General features: G+C 51.2%; 2 protein-coding genes across 2 annotated transcripts; one reads left to right on the top strand and one right to left on the bottom strand.

Annotated features, from left to right (window-relative positions):
• Positions 1-228: 228 nt before the first annotated feature.
• On the top strand, positions 229-4,933 carry CUNH6orf136 (chromosome unknown C6orf136 homolog). The gene is made up of 6 exons (XM_037519318.1): positions 229-437; positions 1,750-2,148; positions 2,395-2,483; positions 2,666-2,866; positions 4,490-4,559; positions 4,636-4,933. The coding sequence occupies exons 1-6, from the start codon at positions 366-368 to the stop codon at positions 4,747-4,749; spliced, it is 945 nt and encodes a 314-aa protein (XP_037375215.1). The 5' UTR covers positions 229-365; the 3' UTR covers positions 4,750-4,933.
• A 30-nt stretch (positions 4,934-4,963) lies between these two features.
• DHX16 (DEAH-box helicase 16) lies at positions 4,964-21,649 on the bottom strand. Its single transcript, XM_037519317.1, has 20 exons — positions 21,262-21,649; positions 18,974-19,221; positions 18,719-18,881; positions 18,365-18,421; positions 14,449-14,703; positions 14,079-14,282; positions 13,811-14,002; positions 13,012-13,122; positions 12,728-12,843; positions 10,971-11,181; positions 10,703-10,801; positions 10,439-10,591; positions 8,869-9,009; positions 8,481-8,643; positions 8,276-8,394; positions 8,093-8,160; positions 6,386-6,548; positions 6,126-6,287; positions 5,669-5,842; positions 4,964-5,198 (listed from the first exon to the last, which is right to left on the bottom strand). The coding sequence occupies exons 1-20, from the start codon at positions 21,466-21,468 to the stop codon at positions 5,070-5,072; spliced, it is 3,135 nt and encodes a 1,044-aa protein (XP_037375214.1). The 5' UTR covers positions 21,469-21,649; the 3' UTR covers positions 4,964-5,069.
• Between the last annotated feature and the right edge of the window lie 77 nt (positions 21,650-21,726).

A 21,726-nucleotide genomic window follows, 5' to 3' on the forward strand; every position in this document is an offset into this window, starting at 1 on the left:
AACTGGATTGTCATTATTTCAATCCCACTTCCCTCACGTTGCACCCACTGCGCCCACACTGTCGCCCAGCTTTCTGCGCAGGCGCCACAGGTGGAGCGAGCCATACTACGGGCCCGCTAATTTGCTGCGCAAGCGCTCTGCGGCAGGCAGCGTCCACGCGCGCGCAGGCGCACTCCCTGCAGACCGAGCGCCTCACCGCCTCCGTGGAACCCTCAGTGCGCAAGCGCGCAACATCTCCGTTTCCCTGCCCTCAGCCCCTGGCCCCCCCCCTTTCCCCTTCAAGAAGCCGGCTCCGGGGCGCGCTCACCCTGTGAGGAGGCCGGAGGCCGGACTCGGGAGGCGCCCTCCCCCACTCCCGGAAGATCATGTACCGGCCCAGTCGGGGGGCGGCCAGGCGTCTCGGCCCCTGCCTCCGCGCCTACCAGGCTCACCCCCAGGTGAGAGCGGAGGGGGCGGGGAGAGACCCTCCTCAGAGCCGGCGTGTGGGGCGGAGCGCGCGCCCGTTCCGCGCAGGCGCAGTGGCCTCCCACCGCCCCTTCCCACCTGAGCCGGGCGGGCGGCGAGCGGAGGGGCCTGGGTCTCGGGGTGGGGGCGCGGCGCCACCGCCCTGGCGCTCACGCGACGTCAGTTCTCCCGAGCCTGGGGTGGAAGTCGGGGCCACGGGGCGCGTTCACGCTTGGTTGAGTCTCCGCGGTTACCTGTGCCTGGAGGTGATTTGAAGGGCAGAGGCCAGAGGTTCGCAGCCCGACCGCGGCGCCGCCCCAGTTTCCTGGTCCCGACCAGACAGACCTGCGGGCCGCGCTCTGCAGCCTGCGCAGTTTGCACCCGGATAGCGGTCCCGGCAGGAAAGCGGGTTCGGGTAGACCCGGTTCGGGCCCCGGTGCCCGGGCGGGCAAGATGGCCACGCCCCCGGCGGAGACGGCGCCTCGGGGACTCCATCGGGGACCGAGGTACCCGCGCGACCCGCCCGCCCTCCCGGGACTACGACCCCCGGGGCGGGGGGTTTCCTTGGGAGCAGAGGGACTCGAGTCAGGCCAGACTGGTGATCATCTCCCCTTGTCACAGCTGCAACGTCGGAAAACCAGGGGCAATGAAGTCCGGTCATTAATAGTCTCCTGGGCTTATTCCTGTCATAACAGGGGCCTGAAATAATAGCTTCCATTTATATATTACTTTATAGGTCGCACCGTTTTATTTACGTTTATTGTCTCATCCAATCCTCATAACTCAGTGTGGCTTCATCGTTCTCCTTTATAGGAGAACATTTATAGGAAACAGGCACAGGGAGTGAGATTGCCTAAGGTTACAGGATAGAATTGGAACGCAAAAGTCTCCAGTTCCAGGTGGATGTTTGGCTGTGCAACATCCACCTCACTCAATCGTGGAGATGTGGTGCAGGCTGTATCGTTTCATCCACAGGGCCATACAACCTGTTACTCATCTCATTTTTCAAGTATATATTCTTACAATTCTTGCCATATAGGAGGTGGAATTGCCCCAGTGTTGGACCCTTAAGCAAATGAAAAGGTATTTTGCTGTGTTTTGGAAGGTACTTGTAACTGTCACAGGGAACAGCTTCCTCCTGTTTTTAGTAGAGATGTAGGTGACTCCATCCCATTTTGTAGTAATTCCATCTCTCCTGTCAGGAGCAGCAGGTGGGGTTGGAAGGAAGCATGCTCATGAATGGAGCTTGGATCAAGGGGCATTGGGCAGCTTAATTCTTTTTCACCTTTTGTTCTTCCTCCTTAGGACCAGCTTTCTCCACGGGCTCTACCATTCCCACCCCTTTGGCCTCACTCCACCACCACCACTTCTCCACCTTCTCTTCTCTGGTCTCCCTCACCCTCACACCCTCGTACCTGGCTGCTTCCCAGAGCTTCCCCACCACCTCTCCCTCCGGTGCAGGCCCTCAGCTCACCATGGGTCGTTCTCCCTCCAGGAAAGGGGGAGGAGGGACCAGGACCTGAGTTGCATAGTGGCTGCCTGGATGGGCTTAGGAGTCTATTTGAGGGACCTCCCTGGCCCTACCCTGGGGCTTTGATACCTTTCCAAGCCCCTGGGACTGCCCACTCTTCCCCTGCCACTCCATCAGGAGATCCAAGTATGGAGGAGCACCTGGCCGTCATGTATGAGAGACTAAGACATGAGGTATGTCTCTTCGAAGTCACCTTTGTCTGCAGTAGGAAGGGATGTAGAGGGTTAGTCAACTGGATTTTCTTGGAACCATGAAGCCAAACCATAAGCATTTCCCAAGGCATAGATGCGCCTCCTAGAGTTATAGTTAAGGGAAGTTAAACATGGGATGAGACAATCAGACAAGAATAAAGAGGCACCAAAAATAGAAACTGAGGGATTTTCACTCCCTCTGAGCTGACACCCTCTTCTTCCATCTAGCTTCCCAATATCTTCCTTCACTCTCACGACTACAGTCTCTACTCATCAGATGTGGAGTTCATCAATGAGATCCTGAACATACGAACCAAGTGAGAATCCAGCCATGGTAGGGCCTGGGGGAGGAAACGCACCCATTGCTATGTATCTGGTCTTGTGCACTTACAGAAAAGGTCTTAGGCTGCTTCTCACAGCCTTCTGTTCCTTGGACAGAGCCAGTTTGGTTTTCCTATTCTGCTATCATGAGATTCCTTTCCCACCCTTTTCTTCACAGGGGCCGGACATGGTACATTTTGTCGCTGACCCTCTGCCGCTTCCTAGCCTGGAACTATTTTGCACAGCTTCGATTGGATGTTCTACAGCTGACCCGCCACCCTGAGAATTGGAGCTTACAAGCCCGCTGGCGGCTCGTGGGGCTGCCCATTCACATGCTTTTCCTGCGTTTCTACAAGCGTGACAAGGAAGAGCTTTACAGGTAAGAAAGAGGTGGGAAAGGACTCACAGTAGTTTTTAAATCTTACCCTTTCAGGAATCTTATGTTTTCCCAACCCTTGATCTATCCTGCCTTTAACTGTATAGATCCTTGAGGGCAGGGATCACTTTAGTCAATTTTAATGTAACAAATAGGGATTTGAGTACATAAGCCTCTGAACTCAGTTTTTTCATGTATATTATTACCTGGCATAATGTAGGTATTCAAAAGATTACTGAACAAAATGAAAATCCCTATCTCTAAGTTCGATCCCCGACTGCTCCCCAGCCACCGGAGGAGGGTCCCACATGGCGCGCAGGCCGCCCGCTGCTCCCCTCAGCAGTGTACTTCGGTCCTTCTGCCTGCTCTACTCCCTGCTCTGGCTCTGGTGAAATTTCTGGCCCACAGTACATAGCCTCTTTAAAAAAAAAAAAAAAAAGAAAATCCCTATCTCATAAGTTGAGACTCACCACTGCAGGTAAAGTGGTACCTGGTAAATTTCTGGCACAGAATAGAACTATAAGAAACCTCCCTGTGGTCTAGGGGTTAAGTCTCAGCACTACTACTGTGAAGGCCCACTGCGTTGGCCTGAGTTTGATCCCCAGCCAGGGAGCTAACCCACATACGGCGCAGCAGAACTCTCCTGTCTCACCCGCTGCTCCCCTCAGCAGTGTATTTCAGTAGATCTGCATGTTCTGTTCCCCACTCTGTCTGGTGAATCCTCTCACTCCCTGCAACTCTGGCCTACACACCAGTTCTACAAAAAAAATAAAATCTTAAAATATAAAGATGTAAACCAGCATTCTCTCAAGAGAAACTATTGGTAGGGCCTCCCTGGTGGCCGAGGGGTTGTCTCAGTGCTATCAACACTGTTGCCTGAGTTCGATCCCTAGCCAGGTGGTTAACCCATATATGGTACAGCAGACCTCTCCAGTCTCGCCCACTGTTCCTCTTGGCAGTATATTTCAGTAGATCTGCCTATACTGCTGCCCACTCTGTCTCTGGTGAATCCTCTCATCCTCCACATCTCTAGACTACACCCCAGTTCGTCTACGCCAAAACAAGCCCACAAAAAGCTATTTGTAGTCTTAACCCAAATCAGTGGGCCCAAGCTTTGCTACGCAGTGGAATCACCTAAGAATCTTAAAAAATTGGTGCTAGACACTGATTTTATTTATTTTCATTTATTTTTTAAAGATTTATTTATTTATGCATACAAGAGCTGGAGTGTAGGCCAGAGGTACAGGGGATGAGAGGATCCACCAGAGACAGAGTGGGGAACAGAACAGGCAGACTGACTGAAATACACAGCTGAGGGGAGCAGTGGGCGAGTCAGGAGAGGTCTGCTGGGCCATGTGGGTTAGCTCCCTGGCCAGGGATTGAACTCATGCTTCAGTGGCTGCCAATAGCTTCATAGTGCTGAGACTTAACCCATTGCAACACCAGTGAGGCCCTGGACATTCTGATTTTATTGGCATAGGGTACAAGGTAATTATCAGGATTTCAGAAGTTCCCCAGATAATCTGGTATGTACCAAAATTTGAAACTACTATTTTACACAAATGCTTGAATTAAATTTTGGAACCAGTCATCCCCCTCAGCACGCTTTCTCTCTCTTTTCACCAGGACCTATGATGCCTATTCCACCTTCTACCTGAATTCCAGCGGCCTCATTTGTTGCCATCGCCTAGACAAAGTGAGTCCTAGGGCCTGATAGGGTAGGGAAAAGGGCAGAACATCATACCATGTGGCATTAACCTTTCTCCCCGCAGCTGATGCCCTCACATTCACCCCCAACGCCTGTGAAGAAGCTGCTAGTGGGAGCCCTGGTGACTCTGGGGCTATCAGAGCCAGAACCCAACTTAAATCTGTGCCCCAAAGCCTGACCTAGGAACTGGGGTGGAGGCAGCACTGAAGACTTTGCTATACGCACAAGAGGAGTTGGAGGTGGCCAAGAATCTCAGGAGCCAGCTTCTTCCCCTCTTCTCTCTTTCCTTTCCATCTCATGCTGTGTAAAGCTGCTGTGTAATTTAATTTGTAAATAATAAAGTTTAAGTGAATATATGAGATTACATTTCCACATCACTTTCTCTGGATCTGAAAAGTTCCCACAAGCATATTCCAAAAATAATTTTATTAATAGATATTAAATAACATACAGAAGGAAAAGGAGCTGGTGTCAGGTTCTGTTCACGTCCCCTTCTCTTTACCCTAATTCTTCTCGGGTCTTGCCAATTTTTTTTGGCATTTTCTTAGCATGAGGATCTTCTAGTTCCTTGGCCTTATAATAATGGGGTGCCACCTCCAGAAGCCAACTGCTCTCAATCTCCAATACCTAGAAGGAGAGAGGAAAAATAACCGATAGGGTTCCCCTTCTTTCTAACCTGAATTCCAATGTGTGTGTAATCAAAAGATGCTCTTCCTTCCCCTCAGGACTAGGGAAAAGGGTGCTAAGCTCTAGTACTACATGCCCTGAGGGCAGACGCACTGCTTGCTCTACCTGTTATCCAGGATCCCAAGCAAGCTATTGGGACAGAGCAAGCACTTTAGCTTTGTTTTCCATTATGGCCCCAGCCCAAGAAACACCAAAACAATACATAAATATTGTTTTGAATGAACACACAGTATTGTTTTGAATGAACACACAGTAGCAGATCTTAGTAGATGCTGAGTGAGCTGTTAGGAAAGCTGTCTTATTCTACCTCCTATTCCTGTGCCAGTTGCAGCCACCTGAACCTCAGTTTTCAACTGGCAGATACCACCTCGCCACACAACCACCCCCTACCTGGGTGATCAGCCCCTCACCTGTCTCATGAACTCCTTGGTGGTCAAGACAAGTTCGTGGTAAAGCAGCCAGCGTGGCTGTTCCTCGAAGAGAGAGGAGTTGGGATGAATGAACACGGTCTGCTGCTGTTTCACTGTGCGGTAGCCGCTCCGAGTCAGCCGTGCTGTGTGGTAAAAGTAACCGGCAGTGATGGCCTAAGGAGCAGGCAGGAGAGACAGTGAATGGGAAAGCCAGACAGCAGGGGCCCTCAGCACTCACTACCTTTTCAGTTCAGGTTTCTGGAGAGCCAGAAAGACGAGGAACACATGAAGAACCCACTGAGAAGGACCCTCCAGTGGTCTGCGGAAGGAAGCACATGGAGGGTACACCCTCCATGGAAGGAGGGCACTGTGTCAGGCCGCAGGGATTGCTGCAGGCCCCCAAAGGAGAAGCTTGCCCCTCAGGACTTACTGGTTTGACAGAAGGGTAAATGCTAACCTTGCGTACGCGAATATAGTCCCCCTGGCAGGAACTGAGACCAACTTCCACGCGTTCCAAAAGCCCCTCCAGCTGCTCCCGCACATCCCGGGCTCGGCGCATGGATCTGAACTGGACAAAGTTCTCATAGCACCACTGGGAAGAGTAGCCACTCTCAGCCCACTGTGAAGAGGGTTAAAAAGAAGGAGCAGGAGTAAGTATACAGCAGGACCAGCGTGCCCCCACATCTCCCTCATTCCCACTCAGCCAGGCCCAGTTACCTGTGTGTAAACGTTTAGCAGAACCAGGTGGTCCCCACCTGGGAGGAAGAAGTTGACACGGGCATTGTCGGCATGGACGACCTTGTCCTTGGGTCGGTAGAAGATAGAGTTGTTGACAGAGAGCATGGCTGCCACTGTCAGGATTTCCTCTGAACAGCTGTACCTGGGGCAGGAAGGACAAAGAATGAGTTCAAAGCCAGATACCTAACAGACATAGTGAAGGCAAGTGATGATGGTGATAGATGTTTCCTCATGTGGGGACTGCCGGTTAGGATGATGGCTACAAATCAGAGTAGACAGACGAGGGGGTGCTGTCACAGTAGCAGTACAGAAGCCAAGGAGGTGGGGCCTGTAGAAGAAATAGTGACAGAAGCGGGATCTCCACAGAGTGGGTGCAGGTGGAGACTGGGGACCTCTAAAGGCTCTGTGGTGCAAAGTTATAATTATGTGCAATGGGGAAAGAACATTTCTTTAAGCTCCTATAATGATCTCTGACCTCAAGCATGAAACAAAAGGCATTTAAAAGTGGTCCCTCTTCCCGTCACATCTAAGGATCTGGTCTGAAACCTTAGGGATTTCTAATTTCCCTCACACAACACTCCTCACAGATGGAAATTCTTCTACCTTCATTTAAGCCCCCCCCCCCCATTTTCTATTTGTCAATCTTACTCATTTGATATCATGATCAAGGACAAGGTACTTCCATCCTGTTGGCCTCAAAAGGGGAAATGAGAGTTCCCTGACATATGATCCACTGATTCCACACCTAGGAATCCACCCAAAGGACACAAAAACACTAATTCGAGGGCCTCCCTGTTGGTGCAGGGGTTAAAGACAGTGCTATCAAGCAATCCGCAGCCACTGCAGCATGAGTTCGATCCCCAGCTGGCCAGGGAACAACCCACATGGCACAGCAGACCTCTCCTGTCTTGCCCGCTGCTCCCCTCAGTAGTGAATTTCAGTAGATCCACCTGTTCTGCTCCTTACACTGTCTCTGGTGAATCCTCTCAACCCCTGCACCTCTGGTCTGTACCCCAGTTCTTGTATGCATAAATAAAATAAATCTTTAAAAAAAAACCCACTAATTCGAAAAGACACCTACACCACTATGTTTACTGCGGCACTATTTACAATCGCCAAGATATGGAAACAACCAAAATACCTCAAAATAGATGAATGGATCAAAAAGCGGCGGTATATTTATACAATGGAATATTACTCAGCAATCAAAAAAGACAGACCTCATGCCATTTGTGGCAACATGGATGGAGCTGGAAGGGATCATGCTAGCTGAAATTAGTCAGAAAGAAAAAGATAAATACCAAATGATCTCACTCATATGTGGAATATAGAAAAACCAACCGAAAGGTGAAAAAAGTCAAAACTAGCAAGCTGACCACAGAACTGAGACATACAGCAAAGGAGGAGGTGAGAGGTGGGGGGCAAAAAAGGAGGGAAGAACACAAGGGATATAGTGATGTTTCATGGGTGGTAAGGTGGTGGGAGAACGACAGGGACTACAATAATGTAAGAAAAAAATGTAATAAAAAATGGAAAAAATTCAAAATAAAAAAAAAAAGTTTCCTTATAAGATATTACTTGTTAAAGAATAATCTGGTGGAAAAAAAAGAGAGAGAACCAAGATGGCCGCAGAAGGAGGCACAAAGGGTTTGTACACTGGGAGCCAGGCTGAAGTGGGGTGCTTACTTCTCAGAGGCCAAGATCATTTTAGACAGCATGGGGTCCACCGGCAGCTCTGCCATCTTTCGACCAGACTAAGGAGAGGAAAGAGAGCTGAGTTCCGTCCTCCCTCAGGCATCCCCCTATAGCCTGAGGGCTCACCCCGACCTCCTCCGCCCTACCCTGGCCCATGCTGCCCTCCCTTCTCACCGTGGTGAGCTCCCCGAGGTGGTTGAGGGCTCCCAGAGCATACAGCTGCTCCAAAGCCAGCAACAGGGTCTCATACGGTGGCGGGTCCAGGAAATCAAAGTGCATGAGGTCATGGATGCCTGCAAAGACGTGAGGGGTAGAACTGAGGGCCTTTTGGAGGGGCAGCACCCAGCCCCACCTCCCTGTTCTCAGACCCGGCCAGCACCTAAGCTCTTGAGAAGCAGCACCACGTTGCCCAAGCTGGTCCTCTGGATCTCGGGCACCGTGGTCTCCTCCAGCTCGTGCTGATAGGCCCAGGCTGTGTATAGGCGGAAGCACTTCCCAGCAGCCACCCGGCCTGCCCGGCCCGCTCGCTGATTGGCTGAGGCCTGGAAAGGAGGAGATGCAGGCTGGCTGATGGACTGGATGGGGGACTAGGGAAAAGGCAGTATTTGTGCAAGCAATCTGGGAGGATGGGAACCACTTATGCCCATGCTCTAAGAAGTCTCCAGTTGGGGGAGCTGGACCTTCCAGTAGGCGAAGCCGCCTCACCCGCCCCCAACCCCAGGAGTCCACTTGCGCCCCCAGGAGCCCCTGCTGGAGTGCAGGCCAACCTTGCTACAGGGTGTGACTGTGAGTGACTCCATGCCTGTGCGGGGGTTGTAGCTCTTCTGCTTACAGAACCCTGGATCCAGCACGTAGATGATGCCCTCGATGGTGAGTGATGTCTCTGCGATGTTCGTTGCCACAACCACCTGAGGGGGAGAGGAAGTGGGAGTCACCCAGAAACCTCCCCCACCTAGTTATCTAGAAAAGGTAATCCTGGAAGATGTGAAGTAGAGAAGCAGGTGCAGAAGGGGCAGGAGCTGAGGGGATTACTGTCCACAGTCAGGGGAGGGGAGGTGGACAGTGGAAAGGTGAGGGCGAAGTGGGGTCAGCAGGGGTGTGTTGCAAATAGGAAATGGAGGATTTGGGCATTTTCCAGAGATGGGAGATGGGGATATCCAGGTTCCTGGCCCCAGTTTCCACACCACTACTTTCACATTCACACTCACACAGTACTCCTGCAATTCTACTCCAGCTCTGGTCACCATCCCAAATGGTACTTTTAAAATGTCAATCTGTCACATCACTCCCCCACCCTTCAGTGGCTTCCTGTGCACCCTGAGAATTATACCCAAGCCCCTTAGAGCCCTAGTAGTCCCTGGCTACCTATCTGACCTCAGGTCTAGCACTGCCCCCCTGCTCCACCCCGTGAGCCACGCACCCGGGGCCTCCATTCCCCACGCTTGGCACACTCTTCCCCAAGATAGCAGCTAACCCCTCCCTCACCTGGTGCAGGCCTCAGCTTCACTTCTACCTTATCAAATAGGGAGAGGCCTTTTCTACACCCCAAGGAATATTCCTTCCTGCCATTCCTTACTCCCATACCCATTTGCTAAAGTGTTCACTGTCTCCTACAAAAGACTGTAAGCACAACAGACCTCTCCTGCCTCGCCCATTGCGCCCCTCAGCAATGTATTTCAGTCAATCTACATGTTCTGCTCCCCACTCTGTCTCTGGTGAATCCTCTCACCCCACCACACCTCTGGTGTACCCCAGTTCTTGTATGCATAAATAAATAAATCTTAAAAAAAAAAAAAAGGACTGTAAGCTCTGTGATACTAAAGATAGTGTTTTATTCATCACTGTATCCTTATTCCCTAAAACAGCACCTGGCATGTGGGAGGAACTAGTTAAATATTTGTTGAATGAAAATTACATCGTTGCTCAAAATCCTATGATTTCCAATCAATCGACTAAAGTCCAAATTCTCCCATCTGCCCTCAAAGGTTGACCTTGATCTCAGTTCAAGTTGTTTTTGGCCTGTCTCCCACTACTTCACCATGTGAACCTTCCACTAAGCCTTCTAGATTATACTCTGACCTCAAACACACATTGGGCTGTCCTCTTCCCCACCATGTTTATTAAGGTCCAGGTCAAATTCTACCTCCTGGTACACCTATGGCTTCATACTTTCAGATCACGCACATATATGGCTATCTCTTGATCCCAGCTCCAGAGGCGAGGACCGACCGCCACTCGGCCTTGCAGCTGAGCAGTGCTCAGGGCAGGAATGCACTTGCCTCCCACTACTATTTGTGCAAAACAGAGGGGTGAAGAATGTGGGTTTCTCCAACCGACCTTGCGTGCCCCAGGGGGCGTTGGCTGGAAGATGCGAGCCTGCATATCTGAAGGCAGGTTGGCATAAATGGGCAGCACCAGGAGCTCTGGAATTTTGGAACCCAGGCGGCGGCAGCGATCCTGGAGCATCTCACAGGCAGCTTCGATCTCCTCCTGAATTTGGGGTAAGGAGAGCAGTGGGGGTTCCAGACACAGAAGGTCAAATTACCAACTCTTGTCTTCCCCTGGGACACACATATCTTTGTCCCTCCCCCAGTCACACACCTGTCCTGTGAGGAACACCAGGATATCCCCGGAGGGCTGGGTCACGTGGATCTGCAGCACAGATACTACACAGGCTTCCAGGTAGTCGGCCTCCGGAGCCTAGAAAATAGGAGTCATAGGAAGGCCACCTGCAGGCAAGCCTGGTCTTCTCCTCCCAGCTCACTTTACCCCAGTTCTCTCACACCCTCCATTCCATGCTTCCCTCCTTGTGATAACCTCCTCTGAAATCCCCAGCATAGACATGGCCTATCCCTCCTGAGGGAGGCACCTTGGTATAGAAGATGTCAACTGGAAACCTGCGTCCAGGGATTCGGAAGACAGGGGCATCATCAAAGAAGGTGGAAAAACGGGCAGTGTCCAGGGTGGCTGAAGCCACCAGGACCTTGAGCTCTGGTCGGAATCGAGCCACATCCTTGATCAACCCGAAGAGAATGTCCGTGTGGAGGGTCCGTTCGTGAGCCTCGTCCACCATCACCACACTGAGGAAGCAAGGGGAGCAAAGAGGGAGGAGAGCTAACCACGCGGGAGTAGACATTGGCACCCTGGGTGCCCTCATCCTGGGTGCCTGAGATGAAGACAACAAGCCCAAGGTGAATGTGGAAGGAAGGGCTCCAAGGAGAAGACAATCATCCCAGTTAAGCAAAACCAAGAGGAAGTCAGAGAAGGCCTGTTCCCATGGTCTACTGTCTCTCTTGGCCCGGCCAGACAAGAGCAGCCAAGTTCTGGAGGCTAGAAGCAAGACCAGGTGAGGCAGACCTCCCTCTAGATCAGTCATGAGTCCACTAAGAGTCAGCAGCTGCTCTTACTTTACTAATGAAGTAGAAGGGCACCTGACTTATAGAAAAAGAGGGCAAAGAGTCTAAAAAAGGTTGAGTGCCCAGGCTGGCCAGAAGGGAACAGACTGACCTGAGCCACTATAATTCAAACAGTCCAGCATCCCCCAGGGTGTCATGGGATGGCTGTTGTGCATTCCAACTGCTCCTTCCAGAAGCAGGGCCAGCTGAGCCTTTCTGGCCATTCTTAAAGACTCTGCGGTTTCCTTAGTTATATGCGAGCCACCTTCTTTCCCTCTGCTCTACTCTGGGTCCCCCTCCGGCAGCCATGCCTACAGGAGCTCACCCTCTACTCGACCCTTTGTGCCTGACCTTGACCATGATGCTAAGGTTTCTAAAGTTTTCACAAAGCATCCAGCTTGATGGCAAAAACCACGCCCCAACACTCTGGCATTGGCCAGCCTTCTAAGGAGTCTCTGGTTTTTGAAAGGGATGTGACAGATCAAATCATATTTGTCCCACTGCTACACTGCAATCTTCTAGGGCCAGAATTCCATAGCCTCCTAAGAGTTGAAAAAGCACACGCTGCTCAGTTGGCTTCACACCAATCATGACGCCCTCCTCCCCATCAACATTGTTCACCTCACACTTGCTTAAAAGCCAACCCAACACTTGGACACAGTCACAAGAGTCAGGGTCCCAGGACTTGAGCAGTCTGCAATCTCCACCACTCTGGCTTCTTGGTGTTCAGCTAAAATCTGTCTCCTATAACTTCCCCCATGGTTCCAAGTTGTCTCTGGAGTCTCAAAAACCAGATCTGACCCCTTTTTCTACATTGTAGCCCTTAACACAAGAAGAGAGAAAAAGGATGTCTCCCCTAGGTTTTTCCTGTTTAAGCTGCACCTTCTATGTTCCTTCAAATGGTCGCACGTGGCTTTTCCAGACCCCCCCACTCCAGCACCACTCTGCCATCCTGGTTGTCTTCTAGACCCTGGAAACAACTGGGGGAGGGAAGAGAGGCTGTTCTGCAGTCTCTTCTACCCTCCGCCCCTTTGCATGGTCCTAGAGAGGTCTAGAATGACCAGAACCATAAAGATTCAAGAAATGGTGGATAAATCAGAAGACAATGGTCAATTGCCTGCGTGGAAAGAAAGGACAGAAAGACCAGAGCAGAGATGAAAGGAGTTACTGGACATACTGAGGGGGACGAAAAAGATGGATGACTCCACCTGGGAGATGGGCACACGTGTACCTGTAACTGGCAAGGTCAGGCTCAGACAGGAACTCCCGGAGAAGCATCCCATCTGTCATGTAGCGGAGGACAGTTCGCTCTGACGTGCAATCCTCAAAACGGATGCTGTAGCCGACCTGTCAGGGCCATTAGCAGTTGAGAGTAGGCTGGTGTTCCCAGAAGGGCCGCAGGGCTAGGGGACAAGGGCCAATGCCTGAACCTGTGGCATGAAGCCCTGATGGCAATGTGGGGAGAGTCCCAGACCCTAAGAATTCCCTTTGCCTCTGAGTCCCCAAAGACCTCACCTCATTCCCAAGCTTCACACCCATCTCTCGGGCCACTCGGGCAGCCACACTCATGGCCGCCACTCTCCGAGGCTGGGTGCAGGCAATCTTCATACCCTTCTTTGTGTAACCCTGGATGAAAAAGAGAAAGAGGTTTTCCCTTGGCTAAACATGCTCCTGGGGCCCAGGAGGACTCAGAGAGAGAGAGAGGCTGTAAGTGCTGGACAGAGGAGGAAGAAAAAGGAAGGGACAGAAACTACAAACTACAAACCAAATAAGAATGCAAAAGGATAGAAGGCAGACTTAGGGTCCCCAAGGGGCTCCTCACCCAGCCCTGGCTCTTGTTTTGGTAAACCAAGTTCAGGGCCCTGCTAGTTTTGAACTAGAAATGGACAGAGCAGCTGAGGCAGATCTAGAAGCAATAAGGAACAAAGGAAGGGAAAGAAGCAGGAAAATCAATCATTTAACTCCTCGTTCCTTGGCCTTGCAGAGAAGCAGGTCTAGCTGGTCAGAGTGACAGGAGCCCCACGTTCACACACACACACACACACACACACCCACACACACCCTCACCCACCTACCCCTCCACCCCTCCGACTACACGTCCACCCAGCGTGAACGCTCTGAATACCTACCAGGCAGACAGACAAACGGTGAGAAAAGAAACGTGAGAAAGGCATAGTCCCTACCCTCAAGAACCTTATGGTTTAATGCAAAGACTAAGCAACTAACATGGAAAAGGTAAGCAACTACTCAAAACAGCAAGCCCAAGGGGCTCTGACCAGGACCTTTCTCTCCAGCCCAATGGGAGTGGATATACCTCCTCAAAGAGATACTGTGGGATCTGGGTGGTCTTCCCGGAGCCCGTCTCGCCTTCGATGATGAGGACCTGATGATTAGCTATAGCAGCCAGCAGCTCTTCCCGGAACGGGAACACAGGGAGGCTGCGGCGGACCGCCTGGATGGACTCCTTCTGCTGGGCCTGGGTTGGGGTGGGGGGAGCTGATGGCTCCTGAGAAGGAGAAAGAGTGTGAGCTTCAGGGCTGGCTGCTTCTCCTCCTCTGATGCCCCAGAGTGCTCCCGCTCACCTCGTCGCCCTGGAGCTGAGTGGCCCGAACAAACTCAATGGTCTCCTCTTCCTCTAGCACCAGCTGATACTTGGGCTCCTGGGAGGCAGCATCTCGGGCCCCAAACTTTAGGGATGCTGCCCCCAGCCGGGCCTCCTCCCAGCGTCGCTGCTCCTCTCCAGGGGCGCCTGATTCCTCCTCCACTAAATCCACAGCTCGTGCTGGCTATGGAGAGAAGGGCACGTGAAGACAGAGGCTGTCCTACCGGCACGGTCTCCACCTCCCCAGCTCTCCCCCACCCACTAGGAAAGGCATGTGACAGGGAAGGGGCCCTCAGAGGCACTGCCCATGGCCATGGGGCTTTCTCTCCCCTCATCTTGGGGACCCTCACCTGTCCTCGGGTCTCCTCTGGCATGTGGTAGCGATTGGTGGCCTCCAGCTTCTCCTGCTCCCCGGCCGCACGGTACTCCCGGGCCAGATCCCGCACCCGTCGTTTGTATTTGAGCTCCCGCCGCTCCTGGCGACTCAGCTCCACGTCCCCAAAAAGGAACTCCTCGTCCGCCAGCTCAGCCTCCAGGTCCTCAAGCTTCTCCCGCTCACGCTTAGCCAGGTACTCTCTGCGGGATTTCTTCCGCAGCTCAGGGACCTGGTGGGGACAGGGCATTCAAATTCTCAATGTGCTGGAACAGCAACTGCTTTCCCTACCTACCCATAAGAGTGACAAATTCCCTGACAGGCAGGCATGAGAACCTAAAGCGGCATCCTCCAACCTCTCCCCACAGTGTACCACCTAATGGTCACCCATTAGGCGATGTGGGCCCGTTTGAAGGCCATACGCTGACCCCACACCCAGCCCTCCTGCAGCAGAAGCAGCTGGAATGCGCTTCTGGGCAGCTTCACCATCTTTGTCAATCTAGATACATGAGGGCAATTGTTTGAGCATTTTATATTTTATTGTTACCAGCTTGTCTGACTTAATGGAAAGAGGGAACATGAAAGTGCTGGACTCAGCGTTTAGAAGCACAGGCCACAAACTGAAAAGAACTGAGACAACTGGAAATCACTGGATATGCCAACATCAGGGAATCTGCAGCCCCAATTAGATGCTCCCTGGTCTTCAAACAAATGACTATAGTTATAGGAAAAATAAATTCTACACAAACCACTGGAAGGACAGCATCAGAGTGTTTCCGTGAGGCAAGGTGGAACTAGGGGTGCTTTGCTCTCTGAGATTAGCCTCTCCCTCATACAATGTGTCACAGACCTCTACACATTTACTTTTGATGCAGGCTTTTCAGAACAGCAGATCGGCAACCTCAAGGACCTTCTCAGCTCCAACCACAATCCCTCCCACCGTAGCACTATCGTCTCCCCTGCAATCATGACGGCCTCCTTTACACACTGGCAAAGCCCTCCTCTTGTGGGCTGATACTACTTAATTTGTTAGCTTGAAAAGTTCATTCTCCAGCCCGCCAGGGAGCTACCCACATGGTGCAGCAGACCTCTCCTGACTCGCCCGCTGCTCCCCTCAGCAGTGTATTTCAGTCAGTCTGCCTGTTCTGCTCCCCACTGTCTCTGGTAAACCCTCTCACGCCCCACACCTCTAGCCTGTACCCAAGTTCTTGTATGCCTAAAGAAATAAATCTTCAAAAAAAAAATTAGTCGGCTTGTTCTGAGAAGACTTAAAGTGGAGTTTATGCTCATGACAGAATCAAAATACCATAATCAAATATTTCTTCAGCCTGAGAGTGTCTTTTTAAAAATATGGGCAAAAAATCAGGTGAAGGCCTCCCCTGGTGGCGCTGGCGGTTGAGCACTGCGCTGTGAAGCTGTCAGCAGCCTCTGCAGCGCCGGTTTGATCCTGGCCGGCCAGCCAGTGAGGGTCCCACATGGCATGGCAGACCTCTCCTGTCTTGCCCGCTGCTCCCCTCAGCAGTGTATTTCAGTCCGTCTGCCTGTTCTGTTCCCCACTCTGCCTCTGGTGAATCCTCTCACCCTCCCACGCATCTGGCCTGTACCCCGGTTCTTGTATAAATAAATAAATCTTTAAAAAATAATAATAAAAAAAATTCTTGAGTCCAATAAGACACATATACACACAAAGAATGGGGGGAACTTTTAAACACCGGTGAGGTGACTGACACCAAACTCTTCATTCTGAAAATTAGTAATTAAAAGCAAACAATTGAACCTCTGATTTTGCCCCGACTTTTAAGAAGGGACTGTAGCCATTCCCAGTTTTTTGAAGGAAAACTCTTCTTTACATAAAAAGTTAGCTAGTAAAAAGAATGAGAGAATTCAAAAACCACCATTTGCAATGCCCAGTGAAAGAACTGACTCAGGGAAGGGTCAGCAGTGGCTGCTACAACCTCTAGGATGAAAAGGTATCGGCAGAAAGGACACCTGCACTACAGGCACACAACTGGACAACATGACACCTGATGTGACAATGTGATGAGCACATCACGCCCAAGAGGCTCCCATCACAACTGTTTAATCTGAGGCTAGGCAAGCTTTCAATGGAAGTTTCACTTGAAAGGAAGCACAGAAGAATTTAACACCACAAGACAAGGATCAGATAAATCCAGAATGTAGGACATGGTACCAAATGAGAGAAAGAGAGAGAAAAAAAATACACTTAAGAAACCTAAAAACCATACACAATGCATAAACCTTGAGTGGATTCTGGTTTGGAAAGAAAGAGACATTTGGGATAACTAGGGAAAATTTACTGCAGATAGGTTCTTACTTGACACATGAGAATTACTGTTCATCGTCTTGAGTGTGACCATAGCATTGCACTTTTAGAGGAGAATGTTTTTATTTGTAGGTGGGATATGGTGATCGGCCATATGTTTAAAAAAAAAAAAAAGGACACATTTATTTATTATTTTTTTTAAAGATTTATTTTTATCTATACAAGAACTGGGGTACAGGCCAGATGAGCAGGAGGGTGAGAGGATTCACCAGAGACAGAGCGGGGAACAGAACAGGCAAACTGATGAAATACACTGCTAAGGGGAGCAGTGGGTGACACAGGAGAGGTCTGCTCACCATGTGGGTTGCTCCGAGTCAGGCGGGGATCCAACCAGCGCTGCAGAGGCTGCGGATAGCTTCATAGCGTTGCTATAACCGCCTGTGCCACCAGGGAGGCCCCCCCAAAAAGCCCACATTTAAATGGAAACTGCAGGGCCTCCCTGGTGGCACAGGGGTTAAAAGACAGAGCTATCAAGCTATCACCAGCCACTGCAGCACGAGTTCGATACCAGCCAGACTGCCAGTGAGCAACCCATATGGCGCAGCAGACCTCTCCTGCCTCGCCCACTGCTCATATTTCAATACATCTGCCTGTTCTGCTCCCCACTCTCTCTGGTGAATCCTCTCACCCTCCACACCTCTGGCTTACACCCTAGCTCTTGTATGCATAAATAAATAAACCTAAAAAAAAAAAAGGAAAAATGGACAGCGCAAACACTGCACAATTTAGCAATTTTTGAATCTGAGTAGTCTGTATGAGTGTTCATTATACTAGTCTTTTAACTTCCCTATTTGCTTGAAAGTTTTCATAATTGCAAAAGAAAAAAATTTAAATTCAGGCAAATGAAAACACTCTATTAGCACCAAGAGGTATCTCATAAATCTCAGGCCACAGTGTGTGGGGTAGGAAATGAGCTTGACTGGTTAGGAGAGGCCTGAAGGTCACTAGGCATTTTAAGGAAACCACAGAGTCAAACATTCTTTTGGGAACTCTAAGTGTGACCTTATTTGGGAAGACCAGGCCTTTGGAAAACTACTCACCTTACCTAGACTTAAACCATAACAAGCTCATGAATTAGAAAGGCTCTGTTTCTGGTCCAGTGAGAAAACCAACTGAGGAAAGCACAAGGCCACAGGGGGGATGGAGGGATTAGGTGGTAGGAAGGTATCTGGAGAGAGACACTAAGCTGAGTGCTCAGTACATCCCAGGGCAGCAGGACAGCCCCTGCCCCCCAGCCTTCCCCTTGACCTTCTAGCTGCCTTCTGATTATATCTCGATGAGTCTCAGGAGCAAGGCAGTTATAAGTGTCTTGCTGACACAGTGTGACTGGAGTCTAGGGAATCAGGTCACTTTGTGGGAAGCTGCCTTCCCTGTACAACTGAAGTGCATCTCAGTAGGCTTCTGTCAACCAAGTCCCTCCTCCAGAGCCCTGCCACCTGTAGCATCCCCGGTGCATTTCCCCTGTATTCTTTCTCGCTATCCCAACCATTCTAGCAGAAAGTCATCTCTTCAGTTTTCTGATCTTGGTTTCCTGAGCACTGGGACTCACCATAGCTTTCCGGTCCTCCTCAGCCATCTTGAGGCGCTTCTGAGCCTCTTCATAAGCCTAGGAAAAGAAACCAAGAGTGGAGGTGTGTGAGGACAAAAACCTCCACATCCTCAGCCGTTCCCCCTCCAGAGCCACAAGGACCATTCAGATATTCCCAAGCACAAAGAAATGCCCCTTCTCAGTGAGGAATCTCTGCAGTCACAATTTCGGCAGAGTCGCCTTAGCCAGATGGTCTAAGGGGAACAGGCCACAAGCGTCTCCTTGTCTTCCCAGAAACCACTATGTCTGCAGTCACATGCAACGTCAGGTCTGACCCCGGGTTCTTCCTTGGGGATTTACGGAATGTGCACGCACCTTCTTGTCTGACCGCTCCAGGACATTGCGAGTCCTGTCCTTGTCCCGCTGCCGAACCCGCTCAGCAAAGGCGTCACGCTCCTCCAGGTCCTGAAGGCGCTCTCGCTCTGTCCGCTCCCACTCATCCTCTGACTCTTGCTTCTCCGTCTGCTGTGCGCTCTCCCTGCAGCCCAGCCCAGAAGGTTAAATAAGGTCACACAGCAGGCCTATCCTCCCGTCAGCCACCTGCCCCATCCTCTCACCCTTCTGACTTACCCTGTCTTCTTCTTTTTCTCATGTACCTCTTCCTCCTCTTCTTCTTCTTCTTCCTCCTGACGTTTCTTCCTTAGATGTTTCCTTTTTTTATGTTTCTTCTGGAGACTGCTCCCAGCCTTGCCCACAGTCTCCTCAGCACTTTCCTCACTGTCTTCCAACAACTTATAAGATCGGTTCTTCTCCAGCAGGGCTCGGGCCTCGCGCTCAGCTGCCCGAGCTGGCTTTTCTACCACTGCCTTCCGTGGTACCTGTCAGCAGAGGGGAAAAGGAGGGGATATGAGTAATTCTTGATCTCTGCCCAACTACTTTGCCCTGCTCCTAATTTTTTTTTAAAGATTTATTTATTTATGCATACAAGAACTGAGGTACAGGTCACAGGTATGGGGGGTAAGAGGATTCACCAGAGACAGAGTGGGGAACAGAACAGGCAGATCGACTGAAACACACTGCTGAGGAGAACAGAAGGCGAGTCAGGAGAGTCTGCTGCACCATGTGGGTAGCTCCCTGGCCAGGAATTGAACTTGTGCTGCAGAGGCTGAGGAGAGCTTCATAGGTTGTATCTTAACCTCTTGTGCCACCAGGGAGGCCCCCTGCTCCTAATTTAAAGAATGACTTGACCTTAAACCAGCCTTCATTCTCTCTCCCTGTTTCACACCATGTTCATCAGCCTGAATCAGGTCTCTCAGCTTCTAACATCCTTCCAGTCATCCAGTCAATAGACTTTTTTTTTAAAGACTTATTTATGCATACAAGAGCTAGGGTACAGGCCAGAGATGCGGGGGGAGGGGGAGGTTTTAAAGGGCTACCCAGAGACAGAGTGGAACAGAACAGGCAGACTGACTGAAACAAACTGCTGAGGGAAGCAGTGGGCAAGACAGAAGAGGTCTGCTGCGCCATGTGGGTAGCTCCCTGGCTGGCCAGAAATCGAACTCATGCTGCAGAGGCTGCGATTGCTTCATAGTGCGGTGCTTAATCCCTTGCGCCACCAGGGAGGCCCCCAGTCAACAGACATTTACTGAAGCCTGTCTCAAGCACCAGGTAGCTACTAGGTACTTGTGATACAGAAATAAGCAAGAGATAAAAACTCCTGCCCTCATGGAGTTTACATTCTCAAATACAATTCTCAATAGCTCAATAGTTCTTCTTCCCAATATTCAGTCATTCTTACACAAGGACTACTGTGAACTTTCTTCTGGGCCTCCCTGGTGGCACAGGGGTTAAATACAGTACTATCAAGCTATTGCCAGCAGGAGTTCAATCCCTGGGCAGGGAGCAACCCATGTGGCCCAGCGGACCTCTCCTGCCTCATCTGCTGCTCCCCTCAGCAGTGAATTTCAGTAGATCCTCCTGTTCTGTTCCCCACTCTCTCTGGTGAATCCTCTCACCCCCTGCACCTCCGGCTTACACCCCAATTCTTGTATGCATAAATAAATAAATCTTAAAAAAAAAAAAAAAAAGAACTGTCTTCTAAGAGCCTTGTTACAGACCAGGCTCTGTACTGAATCCAGATAAAGAAAGAACAGACTAATAGCAAGTCTCCCCACCCTTATGTTCTAACCTGTAGCTAAGTAACACGTGACAGCCACACAGGGTTATCTGCCATACTTGAACAGGCAGAACACCTTCATTTTGTATCTACTCATTCAGTACCTGCTCTGTTTGGTGGTAGGAACACAAAAACAAGAAACACAGTCCTGTCCTCCAGGAGCTTCCTTTATACCTTCACTCCTTTCACCTTCTCTACCTGACAAATTCCAGGGAATTTCTGAGTCTGCTTTTCTTGACCATGACCCCCACCTCTTCTGTCTCCCACAGCCCTTTCCACACATCTCTTCTATACCCTGACTATTCAAAGTAAGGTCCGGGAAAAAGAAACTTGGAAACTTGTTAGAAACTTGTTACTTGAAAATTGTTACCTGGAAACTTGTTAGAAATACAGAGATTAAGATCTCCCCCACCCCCAGACCTGCATTTTAACAAGGACACTGGTTGAATCGCTGGACGCATGCTGAAAGTTGGAAACACTGCTCTGTAACACAACCCAAGAGACTTAAGCCCTCCTGGATCACCTCGCCAGAGCTGTGTGCCCGGCACCTACCTAGCACAGTATCTAAACAACACCCGAGCAAAGGATAAATGCTTGTGATTACTTAATTTCCCCATGAACAGTTGGCCCAGCCTCACCTGGATGAACAACCCGGGGCCCCTCCCCTGCTCCACCCCCTCTCCCACGCCAGGCCGCTCCCACGCCAGGCCCTGCCCCAGCCGCGCAACACCCCTCCCGGCACCTTGTTCCAGAGTCTCAGGGCGAAGTCCCGCGCGGGCCCGCCGAGGTCCAGGGTGTCAGTGTCTCGCAGGCGCTGCACGAACTCCTCCGCCGAGGCGCAGCGCTGCGCGGTACCGATGAGGAACTGGGCCACATGCCGCTCGCTCAGCCCCAGCACCGAGTGCAGCTCGTCCTGCACCCAGCGCTCCAGCCCCGCCGGCGTCGTCATGGTGACCCGCGCTCCCGCCTCCCGGCCCGGGAGCTTCTCAAGCAGCCGCGCCGGCGGCCGGGCCGCTCGGAGGCCCGGAGCCCTGGGCCGAAGCCCAGTCCTCCGCAAAGAGCGGCTTGGGAGTTCGCGGTTCGGTTCCGACAGCCCCGAGCCGTCTTTCCAGATCCAAGGCCGGATGCAGGCGCGCTTTTCCGGCCACGGTGCTACGGTGGCCGAGCGCGCTCAAAGCTCGCGCGCGGTGCCCGAGCGCGGTGTTAA

This window comes from Talpa occidentalis, unplaced genomic scaffold, assembly GCF_014898055.3.
Source record: "Talpa occidentalis isolate TD23 unplaced genomic scaffold, MPIMG_talOcc4v2.1 talOcc4.2, whole genome shotgun sequence".
In the NCBI taxonomy this organism is placed as follows: domain Eukaryota; kingdom Metazoa; phylum Chordata; class Mammalia; order Eulipotyphla; family Talpidae; genus Talpa; species Talpa occidentalis.

Bases quoted from the DNA above. Each gene is read 5' to 3' on its own strand.
- CUNH6orf136 (XM_037519318.1), top strand. From the start codon at position 366: ATGTACCGGCCCAGTCGGGGGGCGGCCAGGCGTCTCGGCCCCTGCCTC. The intron at 2,867-4,489 runs GTAAGAAAGAGG...TCTTTTCACCAG, and splicing joins GACAAGGAAGAGCTTTACAG to GACCTATGATGCCTATTCCA. The intron at 4,560-4,635 runs GTGAGTCCTAGG...TTCTCCCCGCAG, and splicing joins GTTGCCATCGCCTAGACAAA to CTGATGCCCTCACATTCACC.
- DHX16 (XM_037519317.1), bottom strand. From the start codon at position 21,468: ATGACGACGCCGGCGGGGCTGGAGCGCTGGGTGCAGGACGAGCTGCAC. The intron at 8,161-8,275 runs GTGAGAAGGGAG...TCCTCTCCTTAG, and splicing joins ACCTCGGGGAGCTCACCACG to TCTGGTCGAAAGATGGCAGA. The intron at 6,288-6,385 runs GTAACTGGGCCT...CCCTCTTCACAG, and splicing joins TGCTAAACGTTTACACACAG to TGGGCTGAGAGTGGCTACTC.